Consider the following 25,776-nt stretch of genomic DNA (forward strand, 5'->3'; position numbering starts at 1 on the left):
AGAGGGCATTACTCTCTCTCTCTCTCTCTCTCTCTCTCTCTCTCTCTCTCTCTCTCTCTCTCTCTCTCTTTCTATCTCTTTCTCTCTCTGTCTCATTGTTATTGTAAAAACATGCTGGCAGTGCAGGTCTCATTCACAGAGAAAGGTCATGGGGCAAAGCAGAAGAATACCCCATTTTCTTTTGCCCTTTTGAACCATTTCCCAGTATAACATACTTCCCTCTCTCTCTCTCTCTCTCTCTCTCTCTCTCTTACTTTTTCTCTTTCTGCTTGCCCCTTCTGTCCTTCTTCGCTACATTTCTTTCTTTCTTTCCTCTGTCCCTCTATCTCTATCTCATCAAGTCTATGATCACTGTTATTTCTTTGGTCACTGTCTTTGGACTTTTGACAGGCGTTTTAAAACTGCCATCTGCACGGCTGTGTTTTGATTCCAACACATGAAGGAAGTAATGAGCACACAGTCTCTGTGACTGTACGCAGAGTTGTGTGGATCTCCAAACAGTTTTGGCTGGAGGTGATGTTAAGATGTCGTACATGCTGTCAGCCTCAAGCTCCAGCAGTGATGAACACAGAGCTCCTTCTGCACATAGTCCCAGCTGCAGGACCAGCAGCGAAAGTTAAACACTGGAATAAAGCCAAAGGAAAAGGGGAGAGAGAGAGAGAGAGAGAGAGAGAGAGAGAGAGAGAGAGAGAGAGAGAGAGAGATGCAGGAACAATATGAGTGTAGTGATTGGAATAGTTGGTGCTGGAAGTCATCAGCACTTGTCAAGTAGTGGACAAATTAGTTTCCAGCATTTGTCTAAATGTGTTTGTCTATGAGTGTTAAAGCAAGCAAGTGAATCTTTTATATTTTCTGATCAAAGACTGTGTCAGCAAATTCCTGCTCAGTTAGTCCTATCTGGTTTTATTGTGATGGTGCCATTGAAGATATCAGTTTGTGCTGAAAAGGGAAAAAAACAGGAATATATTGGTAGAATCTTCGGGGCATAACGTAACAAAAAAAATCAGAACAGGATTGGGCAGTCATGAAACGTCTGTGTTCGGCTTCCCATGCAGGGATTACGCCGTGTTCTGGACAACGTTTTACTTTCAATGGGGAATCTTCATACAGAATGCTGTGTAGTCCAGGACTACCTTTTAATACCTGTCCAGGAAACTTACTTGCAGATTTAATTTTGCTGTGTACTTAATACTTTTGCAGAAAGATAGACAGATAACAGAAAGATCAGGATCAAGAGCAGCTGAGAGTGGTGGGATGGAGGTTAGTTTTCTAGCCAGGGTGTTTTTACAAGCTGGAAACATATCACATCATTGCACTTTCTTCATTCTTTATTAACTTGCACATTTTTTATAACCTGGGAAGACAATTGAGAGTCTGTATTACCTAAGGCTGTGACAAGAAGAGTGTTCTGTGTCATTGTCAGCAGGAAACGTTATCTCCAAAATAGTCATGTTACAGCATAAGGGGAAAAAAACTTAACTTTAAATGGGAGTTAATGGAACCAGATTTTTTTCTATGAAATTTTTGAGCATGTATGCAGTTTCTGAGCTGATACAACAATCGATAATTAACACCTCATAGTGAGCAGTACAGATTTAATGATTTTTATTGATTTTTTTGTATTTTCTTTGCATTTTAAAAAGTTATAATATTATACATACTTATATACATACATACACTTTGTAATATATATGAAGGCAGATTAAAAAGATAGTTTTCCAATTTGTCTACATGTTTTAACATCAACTGGTGATACACTGTGCACCTCTAGTGGGTATAAAGATAAACAGAGAGAGTGTGAGGAAATAGAACATGGAGAGCAAAAGAGAGAGTGAGTGACAGATGGAGAGGGAGAACGAAAGAGGTACAACGTACGAATGTCTTGATCAATACGAAGCACAAGCAGGTGAGAAATTCCATCTGCAAGAAGCCAAACTAAGTGAATTAAGTGTGACGGTGGAGTTTAATTCTCAGGCTGCAGGATTAGGCAGCTTTGATGAGCAGATTTACGGCTGCTAGTGTGAGGAACAAAGCGAAACACTTCTGACCAGCCAAAATCATCTGTGAAAATGTGTTCTAAAGCCTGCTTCTCTCTCTCCCTCTCTCTCTTCATCCCAGCATCATTCCAGCCTCAGATTAACTGGTCTGCATCATGGCTGCCTGCTAGTATGATGGCAGCATGATATTACAGAGCTTGATGTCTCTTTTCTCTCCTGTGCTCTCTTTCAGTGGACTGCATGAGTGGAATAGTTGCAGTTTTGATTTCTTTTGTGAGAATTAAATTGCTCGTCTTAGTGCTGCCTCCCCCAGCGATCCAGAAAACATTTTTGTGGGTCAGATTTGTTGGCATTTAGCATAACTGAGCTGAAGCCCCAGATAATCTGTCTGTAATTTACACAGCACTAATATTACTGCAGTTGGATCATATATTTTTAAAGTAGTTGTAAATTGGAACTCCATGGGAAGCCTAATATGCACCCAAAATAACACAGTCTCAACATTGTCAAACTATTAGCCCCCCTAGTTCCCCCATGGTGTGTACACCTTGAAATGGCTCCACTTACATTTTGTTGAATTATTTCTCACTTGTAGCTCTTTGAAGCCAGCAGAGAAATTCAATCAATACTACATTTCTGTTTGTACGTAGGAAAGTAGATGGTATCAGTTATTGCTCGGCATTAAGACTTGTTTTACAAAAAGAAAAAACTGTTTTTTCCATGCTTTTGTCATTTATTTATCTCAGATATGTTCATACAAAACGTAAACCAACTATAAAGTTCAATTGGTAACACTTTATTTGAAGGCTACCTACATAAGGACTTCATGACGCATTCATAAGCACTGAATAATGTGTTTATGAAGCACTACTTGAACATTTATTAATTGCAATTATGTATAGGGTTTAAATATGTTTAGTGCTGTAATTATGTTCAACGTTTATTCTTGTTATGTCAGTACAATGTCATTTATTTCATAAAACATCTTATGTCAGGTTGTGAGAACCGACATAAGCACTTAATAAATGTTCAAGTAGTGCTTCATAAACTCATTATTCAGTGCTTATGAATGCGTCATAAAGCCCTTATGTAGGTAGCCTTCAAATAAAGTGTTACCGTTCAATTATTATGTATGTGTATAATTCTTTACGTAGAATCTTAAATGTGTAGCAAAACAGCAATACTAATTCTAGGAGTTAATGACTCCTAGGAGTTGATATACATACAGTAGCTGGATCTAGTTAATATACACCTGTCTTGTTTTCCCTTCCTCACCTAGACCTTTCACACTCCCAATCTTGGCGATGAGGAGTTTGAGATCCCTCCGATCACCCCTCCTCCAGAGACGGAGTCTGGGCTGGGACTGCAGGAGGGGGGCTCGTCCTTCCCTGGATTGCCCGAACACGCCAACACACAGCGGGGTCCCTTTACTCCTCAGTTTCCCCCTCAGAGCCTGGACCTGCCCTCCATAACCATCTCCAGAAACTTGATGGAACAAGATGGAGTGGGCATCAACAATGGACTGCCTGTGGTGAGTATTCGATCAGCACTGTATTTACCAGTAGCCTCTGGCCTGGAATAAAAAAATGCTCCAAACAACTTCCGGAAAAATGTGATCCATCCCTCCTTCACCTCCCCTAGCTAATTAAATTTGCACAGCTGTCATTTTTAAACAATGCAGCCTCTTCCGATAGCAGAAGATGCATCTCAGCAATTAAAGTCTATTAAACAGTGTTATAAAAAAAACAGATGTTAGACATAAAACCATTTGTGTAGAAAATAAAGTTTGTTTATTAATGGTTGATGAAGAATAAAGTTGAAGCGGGTGAAAAGGGTAAAGGTGTTTTTGCCATAGTATTGGAATTGGAACAATATGAAATTGAGCAGTGGTAATAACTAGTTTTAAGTACATGACATGCAGTAGTTGGACTTCTCCTTTTTTGATTGCATTTCTCTTTGTGCTGCCCAAATTCTTAGAAACTTTAGCGCAGGAGTCTCAAATTACTGGGCTACACATTACCTGTGCGCCACATCCAGCTTGCTCCATAGATCTTGTTTATCAATACATTTTCTTTCTTCATTTTTTCATTTACATCTGACCAATTATCTTTACTCACAGATGGTCATTACCTAACATAACCTGTATAAATGCTTACTTTGTAGTAAGCTGTGTACAAGAGAAACTGTTCAAATGAAAGCCTGACAGAGCATGAATGCAGCATATTGAGTGGGCTTAGTTTTGATTTAGTTATAACTAAGTGAATAAATTATAATTCTAGTTTAGACTAATAGTTAAATCTGCCTTTGTGAAATCATTCATGCCGTGGTAGACATAGCTTGTCAGAATGGAAATGGACGTCCCATGTAGTTTGTCCAAATATGGCTGAATTGTTTTACATGGGGTGTTTTCTTCCTGGTTTTGGATACTTGCTCTTGGATATTTGGAAAGAACATTTAACCAGTACTGTGTATATAACATGCGTGGGGATAAAGACACCATTCATAAAGGTCAACTCTATATATGAATATGTTTCCTTCACCTCTCGCTGTTATGAAAAGTGACATGGAACATAACACTGGCGGAGGCGTTCTGTCGCTTCATAACGTTAATGTTTTATGATTGAGCTGTTATGATGGCTAATTCAAAAAAAGAGGAGTGGCTCCTAAATGCCACTGCAATATGACTGCATCGAGGAGTGAGAGAGGGAAATGTCACGGCTAGACTAGTTATATTAAATGCTGCTATTACAGAAATGAAATCTCTGTCACCGAAATATGAATATATAAGAAAGCATGAAAGGTCATAAGCCCTGAGATGATGTGCACACTCTGTATTTTTCTTTTTTCTTTCTTTAATGGGTTTTTGAATATTGCAAAAGCATTTGACACTGAATATAAGTGTCTGGATCATGGAAAGCCATTTCTTTTTTCAAACAAAGCATAATCTTTATGTACAACTCCCTCCATTTTTAAAACTGCAAACATGTTACAGATATTTATCTGCATCTGCAAATGGACAAGCACCATAAAATTTTACAGCTTTTCTTTCCTTGCTCATCCTTCTGCTGCCGGCATGTAAAAATAATCGCTGCTTTTAAAATTTCTGCCCAGCGTAAGTGACCGCCGGAAGGCTTTTTTTTTTTGGAAAAAAGAATTTTCATTTCATGGTCAGTTAGGCTCGTCTACATCTGGAGGAAAAACGGAACCTTGACACAATTATGGGTCGGCCCGTTCTCACGCTGCTGCGAAGGGATTAGATCTGATTCTCAAACATTTATTCCTCTTTAGATGCGTCACCAGGCTGGGCTTCTGATTGTGTTGGGACTCTATTAAAGCATGTTTGTGAGAATACAGACCCTTTGCTCTTTGCCTGGTGGCTTTGTCTGTCTCTCTCGCGCTGTCTCTCTCTCTCTCTCTCTTTCTTTCTCTCTTTCTTCCTGTTTTGTCAGTCATGTTCCCTCTGAAAAATTCACCGCTACTCCAGTTTAATGGAATTTGATCCATATCAGTTCTTCACACAGGCCGTATTTAAGCACATTGTTTTAAAGAAATAGTTCACTGAAAAAAAAATCACATTTATACAAGTTTCCACTTCTCGCACATGTAGTCAATTAGCTGAAACATGTTTGAAGTTTGCTTCTTTAGTTTTGAGCTTGAGCTATGAGGCTAATATGGCTAACAAGTAATGGAAGCTTATAATGACCAATTAGCGTTGAGCGAACTGCATGCTTAAATCATCACATGCTCGCCTCACATTATATCAAATCAAGTTGCTAAGCCATCTCAAACAGACAGTAAAGTTGCTGAAGTGGTTTTTCACTGTATGCCATTTTCACTTAGCTAACAACAGCAGTAGCAGCCGTCTTGAAGCCTGAATTTTGTCTGCACTTTTGTCCATTTTAAGAGGAAAAATTGTGTTTTCTCTAAAAACAGTAGTTTCAGAACTCTCTAATTCATGTTTTAGATCTGCACCTCACTAATGGACTTGAAGATCAAGTGTTGTGTACTCATTCAGACCCTTGGCTGTGTATTATTCTCATAATCTAACAGGATTTTTTAATTCAATAAAACTTACAAGTCATTGCACCAGTGTTCCAGCTCTCACTCCATTTGCCAATGTTTATGGTAAGCATTCATGTAAGAAGCTGTTTTTTGAAGCTAAAACAGGTATTTTTTAATGATTTTGGACAAAATCCATTTTGATTTTAGTCTTTGTCCAGCATACTAGTACTGGGCTTTCAAATTTCTGACAGTAATATAGGAATATATCACAGTATGCATATATGTTCAAACAAAACCATTTTAGATACTGAAGTAACTAATTTTATAGGTTAACCGAGGATTATTGTTCTGAGATGCCCCTTCACATTCTTAACAACCTAAGTAAATCTGAAGTGCTTTCATAAGAAAGTAGTAATTCACATCTTAATTTCTGCAAAGCTAAAATTGGCTTATGATTTGTTTGGACTTTCCATTTCACCTTTAATGGAGCAGTGCCTGTACGGGAGCCTGAATGTAACTGCTGCACAGTTTAAGGTGGAATGGGAAATTCAAATAAAAGGCCAACTGAAGCTTTAGTCATTTGCAGACAAACCTGTGTAATATATCCCTTGTTGCTGTCATATTAAACCGCCCCAGTTCCATTTTTTCCTAGTTTTTATTTTTACCATTTGGAAGTGCTGCCCCTTACACAACATTAAAATTAAGAACTTTTCACTTGTTCTGCTATAAATTTAACAGAGGTATGAGGTTCTGCTACAACAGCGGCACCCTGGCCTAAAGAGGGTGCAAACGCTAGGTTTATTCAGCCTGGGATGCCTCACTACAAGCCACGGCTCAACAAAACACACTCGTCGGCTGCCAGGGCAGCTAGCAGGGCCCCGAACATGAAGTCATTATTTATTTAATCGACTTTCCTCTAACAAGCTCCCTGCGTCTCCCTTCGCTCTCGTTTCAATTTTGCTGTTGTCTCACAGCATGGGAGCGCTCTGATTTTCAGAGCTGCCCCAAACCGACAGGGCGGGATAGCGTCCAAGAGCCGTTTCCTCCGATTCACAGAGTAGAGCTCTTCTTTTAACAAACCTGTAGCTGCTATTATTTAGATGGCCTGTTATATTTAAAGCTGTTTATCTACATGTTTAACCACATGCTTTCACGTCAATACGTTTTTTACATTTGATCACACATTTTTACGAGATCGCTTGATAACAGTTTTAACGTGTGCAAAACCACATTAATATTCACATGTTACATTCATGGGAGTTTTTCTTTAAGGGTATTATTGTAATTATTGTGTGTTCAGCTAAATCCTTTGCAAACCTCTGCTGTTTCTCTTGAAACAGCCCAGTGTTTACTTTTACCTTCCAGTAAAATTAAAAAAGCTAATTTATATAGCAATATGTCATTAAAGGTGCGTTCCACCAATTTTTCAAGAAACTCTACTAGTTAACTGGATACATTGTAAACAGAGTCATTCAGAGTTGTTTGTTCTAGAGAAACATACAGAGTGAGAAGTGTGAGAATTGTACACAGTGGTGGTGATAGGAGCCAGACGTGTTAAATGTCTCTTAAAGCTACCCCACCAGTAAGCTAATAATGATACCTGGGACATTGTTTTTCAATAGCTTTTAAAAAAAGGTTTTGGCATCAAATTATTTGTTGTGGTTTTTTAATGCCTCCAAGATATATCAAGGCAAATTAGTCTCTGAAATGTTCACTGGTTGTTTTGGATAGTAAATAAAATGGCTATATATGTGCTGAAGACATTACAATTCCTTGTTCCTGTTAGAGTTGGTTCTCCACAAAGCTCAAATTCACATCAAAGCCACTCTGAATCTCTTTTTGATATTATTTTACATGTCAGTGATAAATGTTAACGTTAAATCAGGTAAATTTGAACAAATCCATGCAGTGGCTATGTTTGTGGCTGTTTTTTGAAAACAAGACATTCTTGTCATGCTTTACTGTAATAATGCGTATCTGTATTTCTTTTACCTCTTAACTGGCCAGGACCTGATCTGTTATACACATCTGTAGTAGAAGGATAAATGAGGCAGTTTAGTCCAGTGACTGAATAATAAGGCTTTGTAATAAGGCTGGTATTTTAAGGGGAATAAGGCTGGTATTTTAGTATCATGTAGGGTTTTTGACAACAAAATAAAATGCATTTACTGCCCTGATAAATAGTTGCAACCAATTTTACTTTACTTTTGAAAGACTGTCCTGTATTTCTTCAGACATGCAGTGCTTGAAAGGGATCTCATTATTACAGAGTCAGTCTGGCTTTTGATGAGAGTGTACATGAATCATTCTGGACGTCTTGTTTAGAAAGGTTGGTTTTCATTCCTCACTTTCTTTTCTCTTGCTGTTTTTTCTTTCTTCTATGCACTACGCTTGTGCTCAGAAAGTGAAACAGGGTCATAACTGTCTAATTACATAAGCGGATGATTAAATGTGTCTGCTTGGATCAAATTTATGATTTGCATCTTGTTTACTTTAGATTAAAAACACAAAAGCCATGCATCGTAGTTGGATGCGGATGTACTGTTTTCGTTAATGGCTTATGTTTGATTGCTCTGAAAAGTTAATTCCTCTTTTTCCAGGGAATAATGGGTTATGTGTGTCTGCAGTTGTTGTACGCATGCAAATCCTGGAAGGTGTTTTTGGGTGTTGCCAGGTGTTTGTCAGGTGAAATGCAGTGCAGTTTAAAATGTAATTCTTCACAAAGTGACATGACTTTTCTGCAAGCTCTGAGAATAAAATGGAAAATATGAGCAGTCTTGCAGAAAGCTGCGCTGTACAGTGTTCATCTCTCACACTCTGTTCACCTCTCTCTCTCTCTGTTCACCTCTCTCTTTATTCATCTCTCTCTCTCGTTCACTCTCTGTTCATCGTTCTTTATTCGTCTCTCACTCTTTCTGATCATCTCTGTTCCTGTTCCTTTCTCTCTCTTTATTCATCTCTCTCTCTCTCGTTCACTCTCTGTTCATCGTTCTTTACTCGTCTCACTCTTTCTGATCATCTCTGCTCCTTTCTCTCTCTTTATTCATCTCTCTCTCTCTCGTTCACTCTCTGTTCATCGTTCTTTACTCGTCTCACTCTTTCTGATCATCTCTGCTCCTTTCTCTCTCTTTATTCATCTCTCTCTCTCTCGTTCACTCTCTGTTCATCGTTCTTTATTCGTCTCACTCTTTCTGATCATCTCTGTTCCTTTCTCTCTCTTTATTCATCTCTCTTGCTTTCCTTTTGCCTCTCGTTTCTTCTCTATTCATTTCTCTCTCAGTTTCTCTCTCTCCCTGTTCATCTTTTTCTCCCTCTCTCTGTTTCAGCTCTTTCTCTCTGCCTCCCATTCTCCCTCATTCTCACTTTCTCTTTTTCACTCTCTCTGTCACCCACTGCCTCCCTCTCCCTCCCTTCATCCTTCCCTCTGTTCACCTCTGTCCCTTGGTCTCTCTGTTCATCTTTATTACCTCTCTCTTGCTCACTCACTCACTTACTGTTTACATTTTCTTTTGCTCTCCTTCTTCTTCTCTATCTCTCTGCCTCTCCCTTCGCTTGTCTCTCTCTTTGCTCTTCTCTCCTAACTCTCCTTCTCTCTCCTCTCTGTTCATCTCACTCTTTATACATCTCTCTCACTCAGTCTCTCCTTCTCCCCCTTCCTCCTTCCCTTTGTTCACCTATCTGTTTCTCCCTCCCTCTGTTTATCTCTCTTTCCTGACTCTCTCACCATCTCTTGCTCACTCACTCTCTTACTGTTCACTTTTTCTTTCTCTCTCTTTCTCCATCTCTCTCTCTCTGCCTTTCCCCTTGTTTATCTCCATCATTATTTATCTTACTCTCATTTCTTTCACTCTCTGTCCTTGTTTGTCTGTCTGACTCTCCATGTTCATCTCTTTTTCTCTTTACCTGTCTCTCTCCCTCACTATATTCATCTTTCCTTTCTCACTCTCCTTCTTTATTTCTCTCTCTTGCTCCCTCTTTTTGCCTCTCTTACCACTCTTTCAGTATCTGTGATACGCTCCTACTGCTTTCTTTTTCTTTGTCTCTCTCTCTCTCTCTCTCTCTCTGCCTCTCTCCCCTTGTTCTCTCTTTTCATCTCTATCATCATTCTCTCACTTGCTTTCTCTCTCTGTTCATCTTTTCAAACTTCTCCTTCTTCATTTCTGTTTTTCTCTCTCTCCCTGTTCATCTCTGTTTGTCCGTGTCTCTCTCTCTCTCTCTCTCTCTGTTATCTCCCTTCCAACCTGAGTAGTTCTGACATCGGTTGTACATCAATTTCTTAAAGTGGATTTTTTTTCTCCCACCTTCACCTCCATGTTTCTTTTTTTCCCCCTCACCCGTTCCTTTTTCCCCTCTTTTTCTCTCCTTCTCTTTCTATCCGACCAGCATTGTGACATATTGGGTCGGTCATAAATGAAAGATATTGATGCAGGCATGCAATACCTGTAATGAAGTCTCAGTCTGACCTTCTGCGTGATTGATTCTGTAATTTAGTTTTCTCAGCCAGTGCTTGAAATGAAATGAAATCATGTTGAACAAGTTTTAAATACCCACAGTGCAGGGACGGAAAGGAGGGGGGAGTCAGGTGGTTTTGTACTGGGGGGGGATTGTTTTTGGTCTGGAGGGTTAGAAACCTATATGAAAGGCATGAGAGAGAGAGAGAGAGAGAGAGAGAGAGAGAGAGAGAGAGAGAAATACAGAGAGGGAAAGAAAGAAAAGGAAAGAGAGTACAGTGTAGAACAGTGTGAAAACCAATTTGTCTTTGTCTCCATTCAAAATTACATTTTTTTTCCCTCTGTTTGGCTGAAGGAGGGGCTGTGGCAGGTACGCATAAATGGTTGGAAAAATAAAACCCGGCCATGTTGGTTTTAAACAGCAGCACTGGAGTGAATATGTGTAGAAAACTGATAAACTATCTTTAAGTGAGCTGACCTTTTCACGCTGGCCAAAGCTACTGCCAGAATCATCCTTATAATTACCATATAGATGATTTCAACCCCCCTCCTCTTTCACCCTCCTCCTCTACCAATGGAACATTTCCAAGAGCACTGTGAGGCTGATTGAATGGAAATTGAACTTGTTAACATTCTTTTCAGCGTGGAACAGCTCATACCAAGCTGCTTTTAATAAATTTGCCACCGCCCCCCCTTCCGTTTCTGCGGGCAGTATCTTTTAAGAGCAGACTTGAGGCTCTCGGCCCATGACATGGCTCTTTAAAATTTCACTCCCTTTCCTTTGGAGAGTGAGAGAAGGAACTATTGGCGTTTTTCAAGCGTAGCTGTTGTGTTCACGAACACAAGTGTCAAAGACCGGTCCGTGTTATTGTTGATGGTGTAACTGCCTCTCTGGTGGTGGCTAGGGCTTTGATGAAAGAGCTTTGGATACTATTTGAAGTAGAAGCAAACAGTCATCGATCAAAGGTGACACAGGGTTTGACATGAATGTTGTTAAGTACTGCGTGGTGTCTGATTCCTTTAGGCGTTTTGGTTTAGACCTTTACTGTCTGGGCAGCATAATTCAAGCTCACCAGTATCACGATATGAGGTAAATACCATCCTGGATCATGATAAAAACATGAGCTTTGCACAGCCTCTGTACTTTTAATATACAGGATTGGTGCAAAAAATAAATATAAAATGTGGCCTGTATAAAGGTTATGGCACATGTAACAATTTTATTATTATTTATGTTAAAATTAGTAAACAAATAGAAAAGAATTATTAAGTTTAGGATATGTCATTTCATTTTTGCTTAGAAAACCAGCAAAACATGTAACTTAACAGAGGTTGTTTAGACTTTAACTAACTAATTGAGTTAAATCACGAGGAAGCAAAACAAACTGAGCTTTGTAGGCCCTTCCAGGACTCAAGATGGAGATCACTACCCATAGAAATCTAGAGCAACCATCACCAGCGTTCTAGGCATGAGGAGCTGAAGCTCTTAAAAACGTCATCATGAATCAAGAGGAGTCAATAAAGGTTTTCAGGATTTTTCGTGGCAGAAGTGAGTAAGATCGGCTGTCTGATTACTTGGGCTACATGTACACACACACACTCACACAGTCAGACACAGGAGGGGAGCACAGGACACATCTGGCCTCTTTGTTCTCTAGATAAGAAGTTATTTACAGATTTATGAAGACTATCAAAAGCATCTCCACACATACAAGCTGTGGCTACAGACAATATTCCAATCAAAATGCAAATGGCAGCAGTGCAGTGGGGACATGAATAAACAGATTGGTTATTGACTTGCTCCTCACCTGTCAGAACACTGACAAAAGAAGCCATGTACCTCCCTACCAATACTATTAGCTAATTAGTGCTTATGCCTAGTATTAGCCAGTGCTAGGCATAAATTGTGGTGGTTTTTCCATTTCCTTTACCTGCTGTTTTGCTTACTGTTCATCCACTGGTGTAATACATATCATTGATTCAATTCACTATGTATTTTGGGGCTGTCACAATTAGTTATATTAATAATGGAGTAGTCTATAATAATCATAAATCTTCATTTATATAGCAATTTTGAGAAAATCTCAAAGTGACCACAGGCAATATGAAGATCCAACAGTACTTTAATCATATACTAGCTTAAACTATATATATATATATATATATATATATATATATATATATATATATATATATATATAGATTAAGGTAGTATATATACATATGCATATTTTTAATTTGGATTTATAAATACCTGTCTAGTGGGTGGAATTGAATATGTCTAAATTGTCTAAGTGACAATGCTGGAGCTAGGCTGTAAAGAGTTTTATATGCCATAAGCAAGATCTTGTAGTCAAAGTGAAGCTCAATCTACTGATTAGTTTTATGACACAGAATACTGAAGAAAAGTCCAAACAATATGACTGCACAATCACATTCTATGCACAGCCATTCAAAGATTCCAAAATTCTTTACTGTAGGAAGATGAACGAGGACTCCTTAATTGTAAAATGTATATTGTAGTGCAAAAGTCTGAAGCACATTCTTTAAAACCATTTTGTAAAAACACCATGTAATCCTTAGAACAGATGCCAATAATAATTAATACAATAAAAACTAAGAATGATTTCGTTTCCAAATATAGTTGTCTTGTTTTCTTCCAGGCGCCTCCAGCCGCTTCATGGATTTGTTAAAATCCACCAGCAGCACATTTAATGAACATACTGAAAACAAATACTGGTCTGGAAATGGAAATGGTTAAACAAATGCACTGACATACATAAAGTCACCATTTATTATATCATTTGTGTTGATTCTAATGTTATAGGTTTTTTCTCAGCAAATAAACACTTACTGCCGAGTTCAGCAGCGTTTTGAGTAATATTTCACTCAGGTGCCTGAAACATTTGTACAGACCTGTATAAAAACACTATGTGCATCTAAATTGGTGGGTTTCTTATTTTGTAATGGAGTTTAGTGAATGGTGACAGGCCTAAGGTATTGCATATATGCATTTATTTTCTCACACTGGCAGCATTCCTGCAGTAGTGTCAGATATTTTGAAGATGACTTGTCGGTGTAGTAAATTACTTTATGTAATATGATCAGAAGCCCACTGTTAACGAGCCCTGACTCTGACTCAGTGGGCTTCAAATGTGTCTGTGATATACACTGTTTTTTCCTTCCATATGGTGCTTTCCTACTGTACAGCCTGAAGAGAAGTCATTCCTTTTGCTCAGTGTTTGGTTGCTGTTAGGTGAGTGTCACCACTGGGACAGTGCTGAAGAGTTATTACACAGATGGTCAGAGCTAATGAACACGGCATGCATCTCTCTCTCTCTCTCTCTCTCTCTCTCTGTCTCGCTCGCTCACTCCTTTTTCTGCAGTCTTTTTTCCCTTCTCTCGTAGAAATGCTCTAAAGCTAGAAACTTTATTACTCAGTAATGATAGTATTCAGACACTTCATCATGATATCATATTAACACTGTAATAAGTACATTTAAAAGCACATTTTGGTTCTGAGTTTCCCTTTTGAAATACAAACACCAGCAGAGAGCACACCGATCTGGCTTAAGGATGAGCAGAGGGAATAAAAGATGGCGAATCCAATCTGCGTGTGTGAAAAGGTGTTAGAACATTGTTCTGGAGGACAGGGTTCCATGCAATAAGGCCAGGTGCAAGACTTTATGATGTGTTGACATGGCAGTAGATTGAATCGTAGTCTCTGCATAGCAAATGTTGAGTAGAGGGAGAATGTGTACGTGTGCAAGAGAAAGTGTAAAGGAGTGGAGAAATAAAGAGACAGAATGATAATATGAAAGAATATCACCTTGTTTTCCTCAGAGGCTGTTTTTGTTTGGTTTTGTGCCAGCATTTTTTTTGCTCTTTAATCATGTTGCAGTATGAGACTGGCAGCTGCTGTAATTTCCCACTCAGTTCAATCAATGCAAAACACTTTATATCCCCCTAGAACTGTCTGCTCCCATATACACACTCTATCAGCACACACACACTCACAAAATGCTACCATAGCTGGAATATCATTCAAAGGATAGAAAAAAAATATGAGGATGGCATGGTATTATATTCAGAGAAAGAGAAGCAGAGAGAGAGAGAGGGCCAGCGACACGTTTCAAATCTCATCCCAGCCGGGTGATTTATAGACTTGATTATACAGAAATATTTTCCCCTCTCTTTGGCAGTCAAAGTGTGATATATGAAACCTGCCAGCCGATAGATTTTCATCGCCAAACATGCACCGCCGTATCATTTTGTGCCTACATCACCAGCTCCAGCGCGAGCCATAACCTTCAGGATGTCTGACTGCACTGAAATGTATGGGATTTTTATTTGGCCTCTGCCGAAATGCACAGCGACTTACTGGAGTAGTTATTCTACTTAATGTGATTTTGTGGCTTTGCAAACTCAATGGCTTCCCAGAAGACTGGTTACATTCCACCGGCAGAAGCAACATCTCACTAGGTTCTTTTTGGCATATGGATATTATACTATTTGAGTGACAACCAAAGCATGTGTTCTGCTTGCATTAATCACATTTTTTCACATGTCTTCTTATGTCTATTTAGGATGCAGTCTTTTTTGTTTATATGTAGTGCAGTGTTATCATGAATACTGCATTACAAAAAGGAATCAGTTTTAGTTTTTTTATTTGATTTAGTTTTTGCATTTTTGTGGCAACCCTAAAGTTTCAGCCAAGATGACATAGTAGTGATTAGATTCATTTACAGGATTTTTAGCTTTTTCCATATTTCTCATAGGAAATTAATTGCGATTATATCTCTGGAATAGTATTTTTATAGAAGGGAAAAAAACATCTCTTAATATTAATGTATAAATTAAGTAATAATTTAAGTAATATATTTTTTCATCATAAACTTTACACACAATGTAAAGGACAGCAGTGTTTTCAAATAATGGAGATGCAATATTTACAAGGTTTAATATAACATTGTTTGTTCATTCCAGCATGATTATTGCTTTTATGCATCATTATGGTTAACCACTATTGATGCATATATGCTGAGTAGATTGACATTGGTTAGCTAACAAATAATATAGCCTTATAAAATATATCCTGAGGTCTTAAAATCAATAAGATCATTTAAAACATCAGTCAGCAAATATTAATTCTAGTGTTTGCTAAACATTTTGCTTTGTGCGTGTGTTTCAGGGTATTGGACATTCTCAGTTGCGCCAGTATCCCCCTAACCCCACCATGGTAATGCGCTCAATCATCAACATGAACAGCCCCAATGCTATGATGTCACGCAACCAGCTGACCACCATTAACCAATCACAGCTAAATGCCCAGCTAGGCCTCAACATGACTGGACCAAATATTGCCCACACCTCCCCGTCCCCGCCTGCCAGCAAATCGGCCACACCCTCTCCCTCAAGCTCCATAAATGAAGATGATCAGGACGATGGAAGTAAAGTGAGTGACCTTAACATGCATGACCAAATACTGAAATAATAGTGCACAGTATTTATGTGTGATCCTTTCAGTTACTTAGAGACTTAGTTCTTTTTCTGAATCTTGCTCTTAGATTTCAGAAAGTCATTCTCCTATTTTATCCCTCTCTTTGACAGATTGGTGAAAAGCGCCCAGCACCAGATGCTGGTAAGAAACCCAAGACGCCTAAAAAGAAGAAGAAGAAAGACCCGAATGAGCCTCAGAAGCCTGTCTCTGCCTATGCTCTGTTCTTCAGAGACACTCAAGCAGCCATCAAAGGCCAGAACCCCAACGCTACATTCGGGGAGGTCTCCAAGATTGTGGCCTCCATGTGGGATGGCCTAGGAGAGGAACAGAAACAGGTACTGATAAAAAAAAAAAACAGTTGCATTTATATCATTTTATAATAAACCAGGGTCTGTAGGTGGGCCTTGTGTGGGAGATTATATGGTTCACAGAACTAAAGAGGAAGTGGAAGCATGGAACAAGGCCGTGTCTGTTAAAACAACACATAAAACTAGCTTCCCTTATGAGGGCTTTTGGTGATGGATCTTTTGCCAATTGTATTTTATCAGCCTCTTCTTATTCCAAGTGAAGTATGACCTTACATTTCACAGTATAAAACTCTGTGCGAGTGCAAATTTTTGACTTCAGGCAAAAAGTGAATTTGGCTGCAGTTTGGCCATTCACTGTTAACATTTGATAATGCTCTGAAAAGCTTATATATTATATATATTATAGAAATGCAGTTTATTGATGGCTATTTATCTTTCTATCTACACTTGTTAATTAGAAGCATTTTCCTCTTAATTCCAACAATCACAATCGGATACCTTCACAGCTTTGCATAGTTGGCAGCAGTCGTTTACACGTAGCCTCCACTTTAGCCTCCACTGCCTTTGCGGAGCACTCAGCAGATGAAGCCCTTATTAATTACCCGCTCCTCACACCTTGCTGGTTATTTCGTCACTCCAGGTTTACAAAAGCAAAACAGAGGCGGCCAAGAAGGAGTACCTGAAAGCCCTCGCTGCTTACCGCGCCAGTTTGGTGTCAAAGGTGAGATTTGCTTCGCCCTCTCGCTCTCTCTCCACAGTAGAGGTGCAATGATAGCAGGTCGTAAAACCAACTAATGAGCATGCCTCATTAATTCCCAGGATCTGCCTGCTAGCCTGTAGCATTTGCATATCTGATACTGCCTGCTAAATTATTTGCTTATATTTGCATACTTGATCGTCTTACACATGGTAACATCTTGCTGCTCTGTGCTTGCTGTGTTCGTATTTTTTTCCCTGAGAACTTTACGAAACCAATGAGAGATTAAATTGAAGGCATTAAAGGAGATCTGACAAGGAAGACTGCAATTGAATTAGGTCTCAACGCTGTAGTTATAAAAAGAACAGATGAAGAAGATTGCAGTGAATACTTCTTTCCCCAGACAGGATACATTGTGTGTGTGTGTGTGTGTGTCAAATTAGGCATTATGCATTATATTTTTATACTATACATCGATGTTACTAATTAGTTAGGATGCCCAGATACCACTTTATCTCCTCTGATACTGATACAGATACAAATGCTTGATCATTAATTATCTTCAGAGTACCAATATTATTTCAGTCTAGTCTAACTATATCACTGGTGCTCATAAATACTGATATTTATACCATTTTAAAGTGGTAAAAAGCAGTTTTCTTTTTTAGAAATAAAATGTGCTACACTAGAATGAATGGCATGTAATGGTTGGACAACTTAACATTTGAATGGTTTCAAAGCTATAAAAGTTCACTTTGCTTCCAGGCATGGTTTATCAATAAATGCTTTAAATGTGACGTACTATAATCATTGTAGGTCTGAATACTGGCATTTTGCAGTGAGCATTTTTGCTACATCTAGTGGCGCGCAAGCGAGCATCGCTCTGTGGCACGCGTCTCAGAAATTTGCCTGGTACTACTAGTATTCTGTTTCACTGATACTGGTTTTAAGTGCCAGTATCAGTGCAACACTTCTAATTTCTTCACTGTCAGTAAGCAGAAATGACAAGTTATTGTGCCCTTCCTTACATTATTTAATCACACCTGAGCAGTCTCCAAATCATTTTAAACTATTAGGTTAGGGTTAATGTTACATAGCTAAAGTTAGCGACAATTTAAGAATGAATATAGCCAAATATATCTATCTTGGATTTCTACAGCATAGCGGTTATCTTGAATATTTTGAACATTCCAAAACTGCAGTGCTGTGGAACCAAAAAGTTTTTTTTTGTGATGTCATGCAAAACCACAAATTGTTCCCCAAAGAACCTTTCAATGGTTTAATCTTTAATGTCTGTTTGAGATTAAGTTTGAAGACATAAATGTTGTACACTATTTCCTAGAACTGTATGTCAAAGCCAAGAAAAATTTAGAAACCTTTATTTTGAAGTGTTCACAGAAAAAAAGTATCTGGAACACTGCAAAATTCCTTGCATGAGAGTACACAGCTTCTGTTTATTTTGTGCTGTTCTTGTTCATCATGGCTCTGTCTAGTCAAATCATACTGCAGCCTCTTCCTTTCATAAATACTTGTTTTTCCTAGGACTGGTGAAATCAGATCTGCTGGAGGATAAAATGTAATACAAACACTCTCTCTCTATCTTTCTCTCTCTCTCTCTCTCTCTCTCTCTCTCTCTCTCTCGCTCTCTCTCTCTCTCTATCTCTAGCTCTCTCTCTTTCTCTCTCTCTTTCTTTCTCTCGCTCTCTCTCTTTCTTTCTCTCGCTCTCTCTCTCTCTCTCTCTTTATCTGTTCTCTTTCTCAGGCTGCGGCAGAGTCAGCTGAGGCGCAGACCATCCGTTCGGTGCAGCAGACCCTGGCCTCCACCAGCCTGTCCCCGGCCCTAGTCCTGCCTTCCCCGCTGTCCTCACCCATCTCACAGCACCCTTCTATGTCGGCCTCAGCCCAAGCACTCCAGCAGCAGGCCATGCCCCGGGCCATCGCCCCAAAACCCCTGCAGATGCGAGTTGGCAGTAACCACATTGTCACCTCCGTCACTGTGGCCCATCAGAACATGGCGTCTGGTGTCCAGTCGCAGCTCATGGGCCAGATGGGGGCGGGTGGGCCACAGCCATCTCAGATGAGCCCCCCCATGCAGCCACCGCATGCCACAGCCATGCAGCAGCAGCAAATGCAGCACCACTTGCAGCACCACCAGATGCAACAGCAACAAATGCATCACCAGCAGATTCAGCAGCAGATGCAGCACCAGCATTTCCAGCATCATCTGCAGCAGCAGCTGCAGCAGCATCACATGCAACAGCAACAACAGCAGCAAATGCAACAGCAGCAGCAGCAGCAACAACAGCAGCAGCAGCAGATGCAGATGCAACACATGCAGCAAATGCAGCAGATGCATCAGATCCATCAACAGCAGCACCAGTCGCAGTGTTCACCCGTGCAGCATTCGCCAGCGCCGGCCCACTCGGCATCGCTTGGGAGCCCGCCGCCGGCAGCCCCCCAGCCTCACCCTTCCCAGATCCAAGCACATGCTCAAGTTCTCTCGCAAGTCAGCATCTACTAAAACCCCCAAATCCTACAGAGGAAGATGTTTGTTAATAAAAAAAAAAAGCACCGTTTCAGAGTTGCTTTTTTTACAAAGTTGCACTTAAGAAGTGTGTGAGAAATAAGAATGTTTTACAAAAGAACTGTCCTTTGTTCTAGATGGATACCCCAACACATGTAAAATAAAAAAAGGGGGGTGAAGGGCCTTGCCAAGACTTTTGTCTATAAAATAGGCAGAGCCTATGGTGAGGGATGGAGTGCCTGGCCGTTGTGTGCGTTTTTTGGTTCATCTCAGTCATTGAGGTTTAAAGACTGTTTCAGGACAGAATCAGAGGTGAAAGTTGGATCAGCCACAGCGACAGATCTTTATGTTTTTTATTTAACAGCAAAGCTTTATGTACAAATTCCTGTCGTTGGTTAATTCCTTACTAAGGATCGCAATTGAATTTTCAATGGAACATTTTCTGACCGCTTTTCATAATTCAGAGGGATGGATGACTTCAGAATGGAAATTGTAAACTGCAAAGGGAAGTCACCTGCACTCTGGCCAGCCTGTCAGTAAACTTTAACCTTTTCCTGCCTATGTTTCTGTAGATGAACCTTAACAAACATCATCTGCACCTCCAGAGAGAACAGAAACAAAGGGAACTGATATGGGATTTTACTATTTTTCTTTCTTTTTCTTTTTCTGAATAGTTGTGCTGCCACTGAGCAGTTACCGACATCATGTCTCAAAACTTACTCTTGAACCTGCTGTACATGAGCTGAGAGGAGAGGGAACTTCTCCTTTAACGAGCTTCTTCTCAAAAACTGGCTCAAATGTGTGTATAAATAGCACTCCCCCCCCTTCAAAAAAAGGAAAAAAAACTTCTATGTATTTGTATTTACCTCAAAACTGAATTTAAATGAATTTAAATTATGTTTCCATTTTGTTTTGTTTTCATTTTGTGTAATAAAAGTGCATATTTTAAGGCTATTTTAAGAAGAAATTGCAAAAATTCAAAGATTCAGGCCAATGGTTTAATGATTAATGTATTTTTTCACTATTCCTTGACACTGCAGACTTATGTAAAGAGAGAAACAGAAAGAAACCATAGCAGGAACATTTTACAATGTCGAAGCTAAAATGGAAAAAGGAAGTATTTTCTGCCAGCTGTAAAGAAAAAATGGTGATAATGAGAAAAAAAAAAAAAACAAAAAAAAAAACAGATGTACATTTTCATATCGCCTGTTGTAAAGTTTTAATACGTGAGGCTTTAATTCAGAAGTTGGTAAGCTGACCTGTGGATTGCTCCATCGCATAGTGCATCTCTGCTCTTTTTCTACTTTTTTATGAGTTCCAATAGCAGCAATTCATTTGTTTGTATTTTTGCTTACAGATCAAATCATCTGCTTTTAAAACCTGTCCATAGAATAAAACACATTTCAGTAGACTCAACTGGCTTTCGAACCCTTACTAGGAACGTTAATTTAAAGCAGCTTTGTTTTCCCATTGCAGAAGAAAAAAAAGCAAATGAAGAAAAGAGACATTCCATCATTAATATGATACTAGCCATAATTTTGTATGAAGTATTACACTTCTGTATGTCTCGATGTTTGCAATTAAAAATAACAATCACAAATATTTATTTCAAAAAGAATTGATTCATTTCAAAGATTATATTAGCCATACTTTTGTATGAAATATTTCCTCGATGTCTCCTTGTTAGCTATTAAAGATTCAAAAATAAAGACATCCCTACTTCAAGCATTCAGTTCATTTCAACTTTGGGAAAGATGTTAATAAAAATGTGGGAAAAAGGTCAGTCCTTTTTTATACAAGCGGGGCTTGAGATTTGATTGGGTGTGACCATTACTGGGCATCGCATTATGGGGGAATGTTCTTCTAAGTCCTGCATGGGCTTCAGACAGGATGGGACGCTGTGTGTGTGTGTGTGTGTGTGTGTGTGTGTGTGTGTGTGTGTGTGTGTGTGTGTGTGCATGCAGGTGAAATTGGACATGTTTACAGTGTGTTACCATCACTTGTCTCAATAGCAGTGACATTCTCACTGACCCTTTGCTTGGATATAGCTCCTTTCTTCCTCAACCCCCCACTCAATAGCTACAAGATGGCCCCAGGGGCTTCTCTCTCTCTCTCTCTCTCTCTCTCTCTCTCTCTCTCTCTCTCTCTCTCTCTCTCTCTCTCTCTCTCTCTCTCTCTGTCCACTCCCTCCCTCCTTTCCTGCTTGTTAAATGGGGGAGGGGAGGGCAAGCTGTAATTATCATAAACACACAATAACAATGTGAGTTCTCCTTTTTCACCTCCTTTTCTATGCTTTGCTGAAATGCAGCCACCCTAAGCCTCTCTAGCACAGCAGAAACACTGCTTATTAGGGCATAATTATACTGGAACATGTCAGTATCAGCAGATAATTGCTAAAAAATCTGAATCTTTACAGACACAATGCATTCACATGATTTTGTGTTCAGGTTCATTTTAAATTGAAAATGTATTATTGAAAAAAATGTAATATTGAAAATTATGAATGCAACTGGATTAAGCTTATTTTGTCCACTACTATAGCTATAACACAATGCACTGCTTTTTAAATGGAAAAAAATCCCTCTTTCGGGTCACAACTTATGGCTAATTATACAAACTAAAGTGATTTCATGATTGTTTACATTAATCTGTGATTAAGACATATAATACATTGATACATACATATATTAATACAGTTTGAAATTAATATTAAGTTCAAACAATGTTTTAACAGACTCACTTTAGAATCAAGCCTTTTTGCTATGAGTGACCCTGTACGTTAATTATGTTTATTTATTTTAAACAAAATATCGAAACATTCCACTTTGTGACTACCAATACTTTACCAAATGTTTTGATACTGACTATATATATATATATATAATGTAGTATACTATACAGATATTGTTTAACATTGTGCATCCCTAGAAATATCTACAAAATGATATAGGAATCAGATTGTTATCGACAAGTAGTTGCTTAACATAGGCAGTATAGGTAGTGGAGAGATGAATGGATTTGATATTAAAAAATGATAATGGATGATGTATTTATTGTCCTGTAGCAGAGCAGGATGTGCAGGTGATGCTAATTACTGCAATATAATAACTGTTTATAATAACTGTTTATTTTTCCACATTACCTTTTTAGTTTTTGTTGCCCTGCAGAAATAAATGTTTTTATCCAAAATGGCAGTGAAGGTAACCGTCGCCCCAATTTTTCACATACATATCTGCTGATGCCATGAAACCATTAATAAACATAATATAATGCATGTTTGAATCAGCATCGGCTGATATGCAAAGTATATGGGGTATCAGCACGAGCACATAATTCCCATATCTGTGCATCTGTAGATATTACAGTAGATATTTTTACTATAGGTGTTATTATTATTCAAATATCAGACTTTTTTTAGAAGCTATTGAAAAAAGTATTATTCAGGAATCGGTATTGATGTCAAAGTGTGTGTGTTGGTGTGGAAAAATCTAATTCTCAGCTTTATTTCTAATCCTCTACTAGTATATCACTGCTGTCCAAAAACAAACATTTGGTTGATGTTTTATTTTCTATAGGATACCTAGTGTGTAAGTTTCATGATGAATGGACCAACAGAAACCTACATTAAAAGCTAAGAATGTTTCCTCCCTCTCCTGTAAAGTTATCCATTCAGAGATACGTTTGTCTTTGGACAGTGATGATGCGTTACATTTCCCTGTCATGCTAATCCAAGCAGCTTTAACCCCACATTGTACACATGAATCTGCATTGACAGGAGTGCAAAGTATCGGCATCGGCTCAAGATTCCTGTATCAGTGCCTCCCTACTGCTTCTCTAGCTTCTGCTTAATAGAATCCTCAAGAACTGTATTCGTCCTTAATTAGCCGGTTTGTAAATGCATGCCCAATTTAAGGGAGAGAGGACGCTCATGATTGGCTCTCGAGCCTATTCCCTCGCTGTAGAGGAGAAGAAGAAGCAAAAAGAAGAAGCCCAATTTCTCTCGCCGTGATTAATTGCAGCATCTGTCCTGTCAGAGGGAGGAGGGGGGTGGGGGTAGAGGGGGGGCTGTGAGAAAACTGCAAATAAGTGCTGGCAACAGTCTTAAAGCGCCTGCAAAGAAATGAAAATTAAAAACAGCTAGCTCTGCACGTGACCTGAATTTCAATGACGGGGGATGGAGGGGGGAGGGGGGGATGGAGGGGGGAGGGGGGAGGGGGGGCAAGCAGAGCCATCACGTGGTTCCGAATGGAAGAGCTGTGTCCATGGCGACCGAACACATCCTTTAAAACAGGCCGTAATGAGGAGAGCAGAGCTGGCAGTTATTATTCAGTACTATCTGGTGGAGCGAAGCATCAATAATGCATGTAGCGCCTTGTTATTCTATAACCCCGTTAGCCGCGCGGTCACGCTGTGGACAAATATCTCACAGCGAGGGCTGCAGCTCGGAGACCCTTCACCAGAAAAAGAAAAGGGGGGGGGAGGTTACACTGATTTTTGAAACACTGATCACATGTCGGTTTGCGCTTAGATGATTGTAGATTGATTCATCTTGAGCCTTTCCTGCTTTTGGAGAATGAGGCTAATGTGGAAGAAAAAAAAAGGCCAAAGTGGCTTAAAATGAATGTGCATAATAGGCAAAAAAAAAAAAAAATCCAGAGCAAATCATCATCTGGTATTCAGCGCATGAATATTGTATGTTTCTATAATTTGGCAGAAATGCCTTTTTTCTTCCTCTTCCACTTTGCAGTCAAAATGACTGTTACACAGAGCAGGGAAGGAATTAGCTCAAATAAAACGGATGGATTTGTTCTTTTTAAGCATTTTCAATTATTATAATTTGACTGTTAAAAGGAAATTTTACTTCTGCTTAAGTATGTTTGTGAGGAAATATAGTTACAATTAATCATTTAAACTTGGTGTCTAATTCATTTGTTGGGCCATTGAAGTTGTGCCTATATAAGAGACTCTGGGTGAGGTGTATGTAGGAGTGCAGGCCACATTAGGCGCTCGCAATGCGCCTGAAACAGTAGGTCTTTATTTATATGGCAATTGTAATTCTGGATACAATATCGCAAAGGACTTTACAGGAACATATCGCTGCTGTCAGGAGAAAACCTCGTATCTCCATTTTTGCTGTTTTTCAGATTTTGACATTATTTGAAAATGCCTGTGGCTCTTTACATTGTGTGTAAATTTCATGAGGAATAGACCAAAGGAAATAGCCCAAAATTACTTGGGAAAAAAATTGAGGTTCCATTGACTTGCATGAAAAGTAAAGTAGGTTTTTTCTTTGTCCTATAAAGTTACCATTTTGGAGATACAAGGTTTTCTTCCAAAAACAGCGATAAGTAAAACATTTAAAAAAATAAAAGTAATAGCACAATTACAGAGAGGAGAAAATGACCTCCAGTCATCTAGGCATGTGCTGGCCTAAATAAATGTTTTAAACATGGATCTAAAAACACTTATCAAGCTAGTTATAATGTTATTCCAGAGTTTTGGAGATATATATAAGAGAATGATCTTCCACCAACTGAGCTGATCCTAGCAGTTTGCAGCAAGCCTGCCTCAGCTGAATGGAATGGTCTGGATGAGCTATACCACTTCATCAGATCAGTAAGATATGTTAAGCTACACTATCATAAGTAAGAGCTTGTAGTCAATGCAGAATTTAATGCTAGAAACATGCTTCACAGACGCTTCGCAAAATTGTTCCCTTGTATTGATATATCACTGCTGTTTGGAGAAAAGCTCATATATTCATTTTTGACATTTTTTGGTATCGTTTGAAAATGTCTCTTGCCCTTTACACTGTTTATACATTTCATGGTGACCGGACCGATGCAAGCGTCCCAAAATGACTTGGAAAACATTCTGGTTCCAGTTTGGAGACGCAAGGTTTTCTTCCGACAACAGCGATATACGGATCATTCTACCAAACTGGTTCATAGCCAGAGTTTTAACAGACCTGGACTTCAGACTAAAATCTTTTTGCTTTTAGTGAGTGACCCTATATTGCTATTCTGTTTATTTTATTAAAACGAATGACTGACTGTTCCATTTTGTCACCGCCAAAACGTTTATGACTTGTTCCAGTAATTAATGTTTCTGTGGTGACATAGTATTTTTTATTAAAACATTGCAGAAAGTAGCTGTAAATTCTTAATGTTACACACTGGTTTTCAGATTTGGGTACATTTCTGTCAAAACAATTGGATTTAACTACTCACCATGTGGCCATGAGGGACAGGGATGCAGTCTCACTTCCTGCTCTGAAATGCAGAGGTTTGGCTAAAA

General features: G+C 39.0%; 1 protein-coding gene across 1 annotated transcript in view; it reads left to right on the forward strand.

The window, feature by feature from the left end:
• Positions 1–21,079, forward strand: part of tox3 (TOX high mobility group box family member 3) — a 62,625-nt gene extending 41,546 nt beyond the window's left edge. The window contains exons 3-7 of the mRNA XM_017693221.2: positions 3,277–3,528; positions 15,642–15,905; positions 16,061–16,285; positions 16,899–16,979; positions 18,718–21,079. Coding sequence (XP_017548710.1) covers positions 3,277–3,528; positions 15,642–15,905; positions 16,061–16,285; positions 16,899–16,979; positions 18,718–19,476 — 1,581 coding nt within the window. The 3' untranslated portion in view covers positions 19,477–21,079. The remainder of the gene's footprint in view (positions 1–3,276; positions 3,529–15,641; positions 15,906–16,060; positions 16,286–16,898; positions 16,980–18,717) is intronic.
• Positions 21,080–25,776: the final 4,697 nt, after the last annotated feature.

Source organism: Pygocentrus nattereri, chromosome 25, assembly GCF_015220715.1.
Source record: "Pygocentrus nattereri isolate fPygNat1 chromosome 25, fPygNat1.pri, whole genome shotgun sequence".
Taxonomy (NCBI): domain Eukaryota; kingdom Metazoa; phylum Chordata; class Actinopteri; order Characiformes; family Serrasalmidae; genus Pygocentrus; species Pygocentrus nattereri.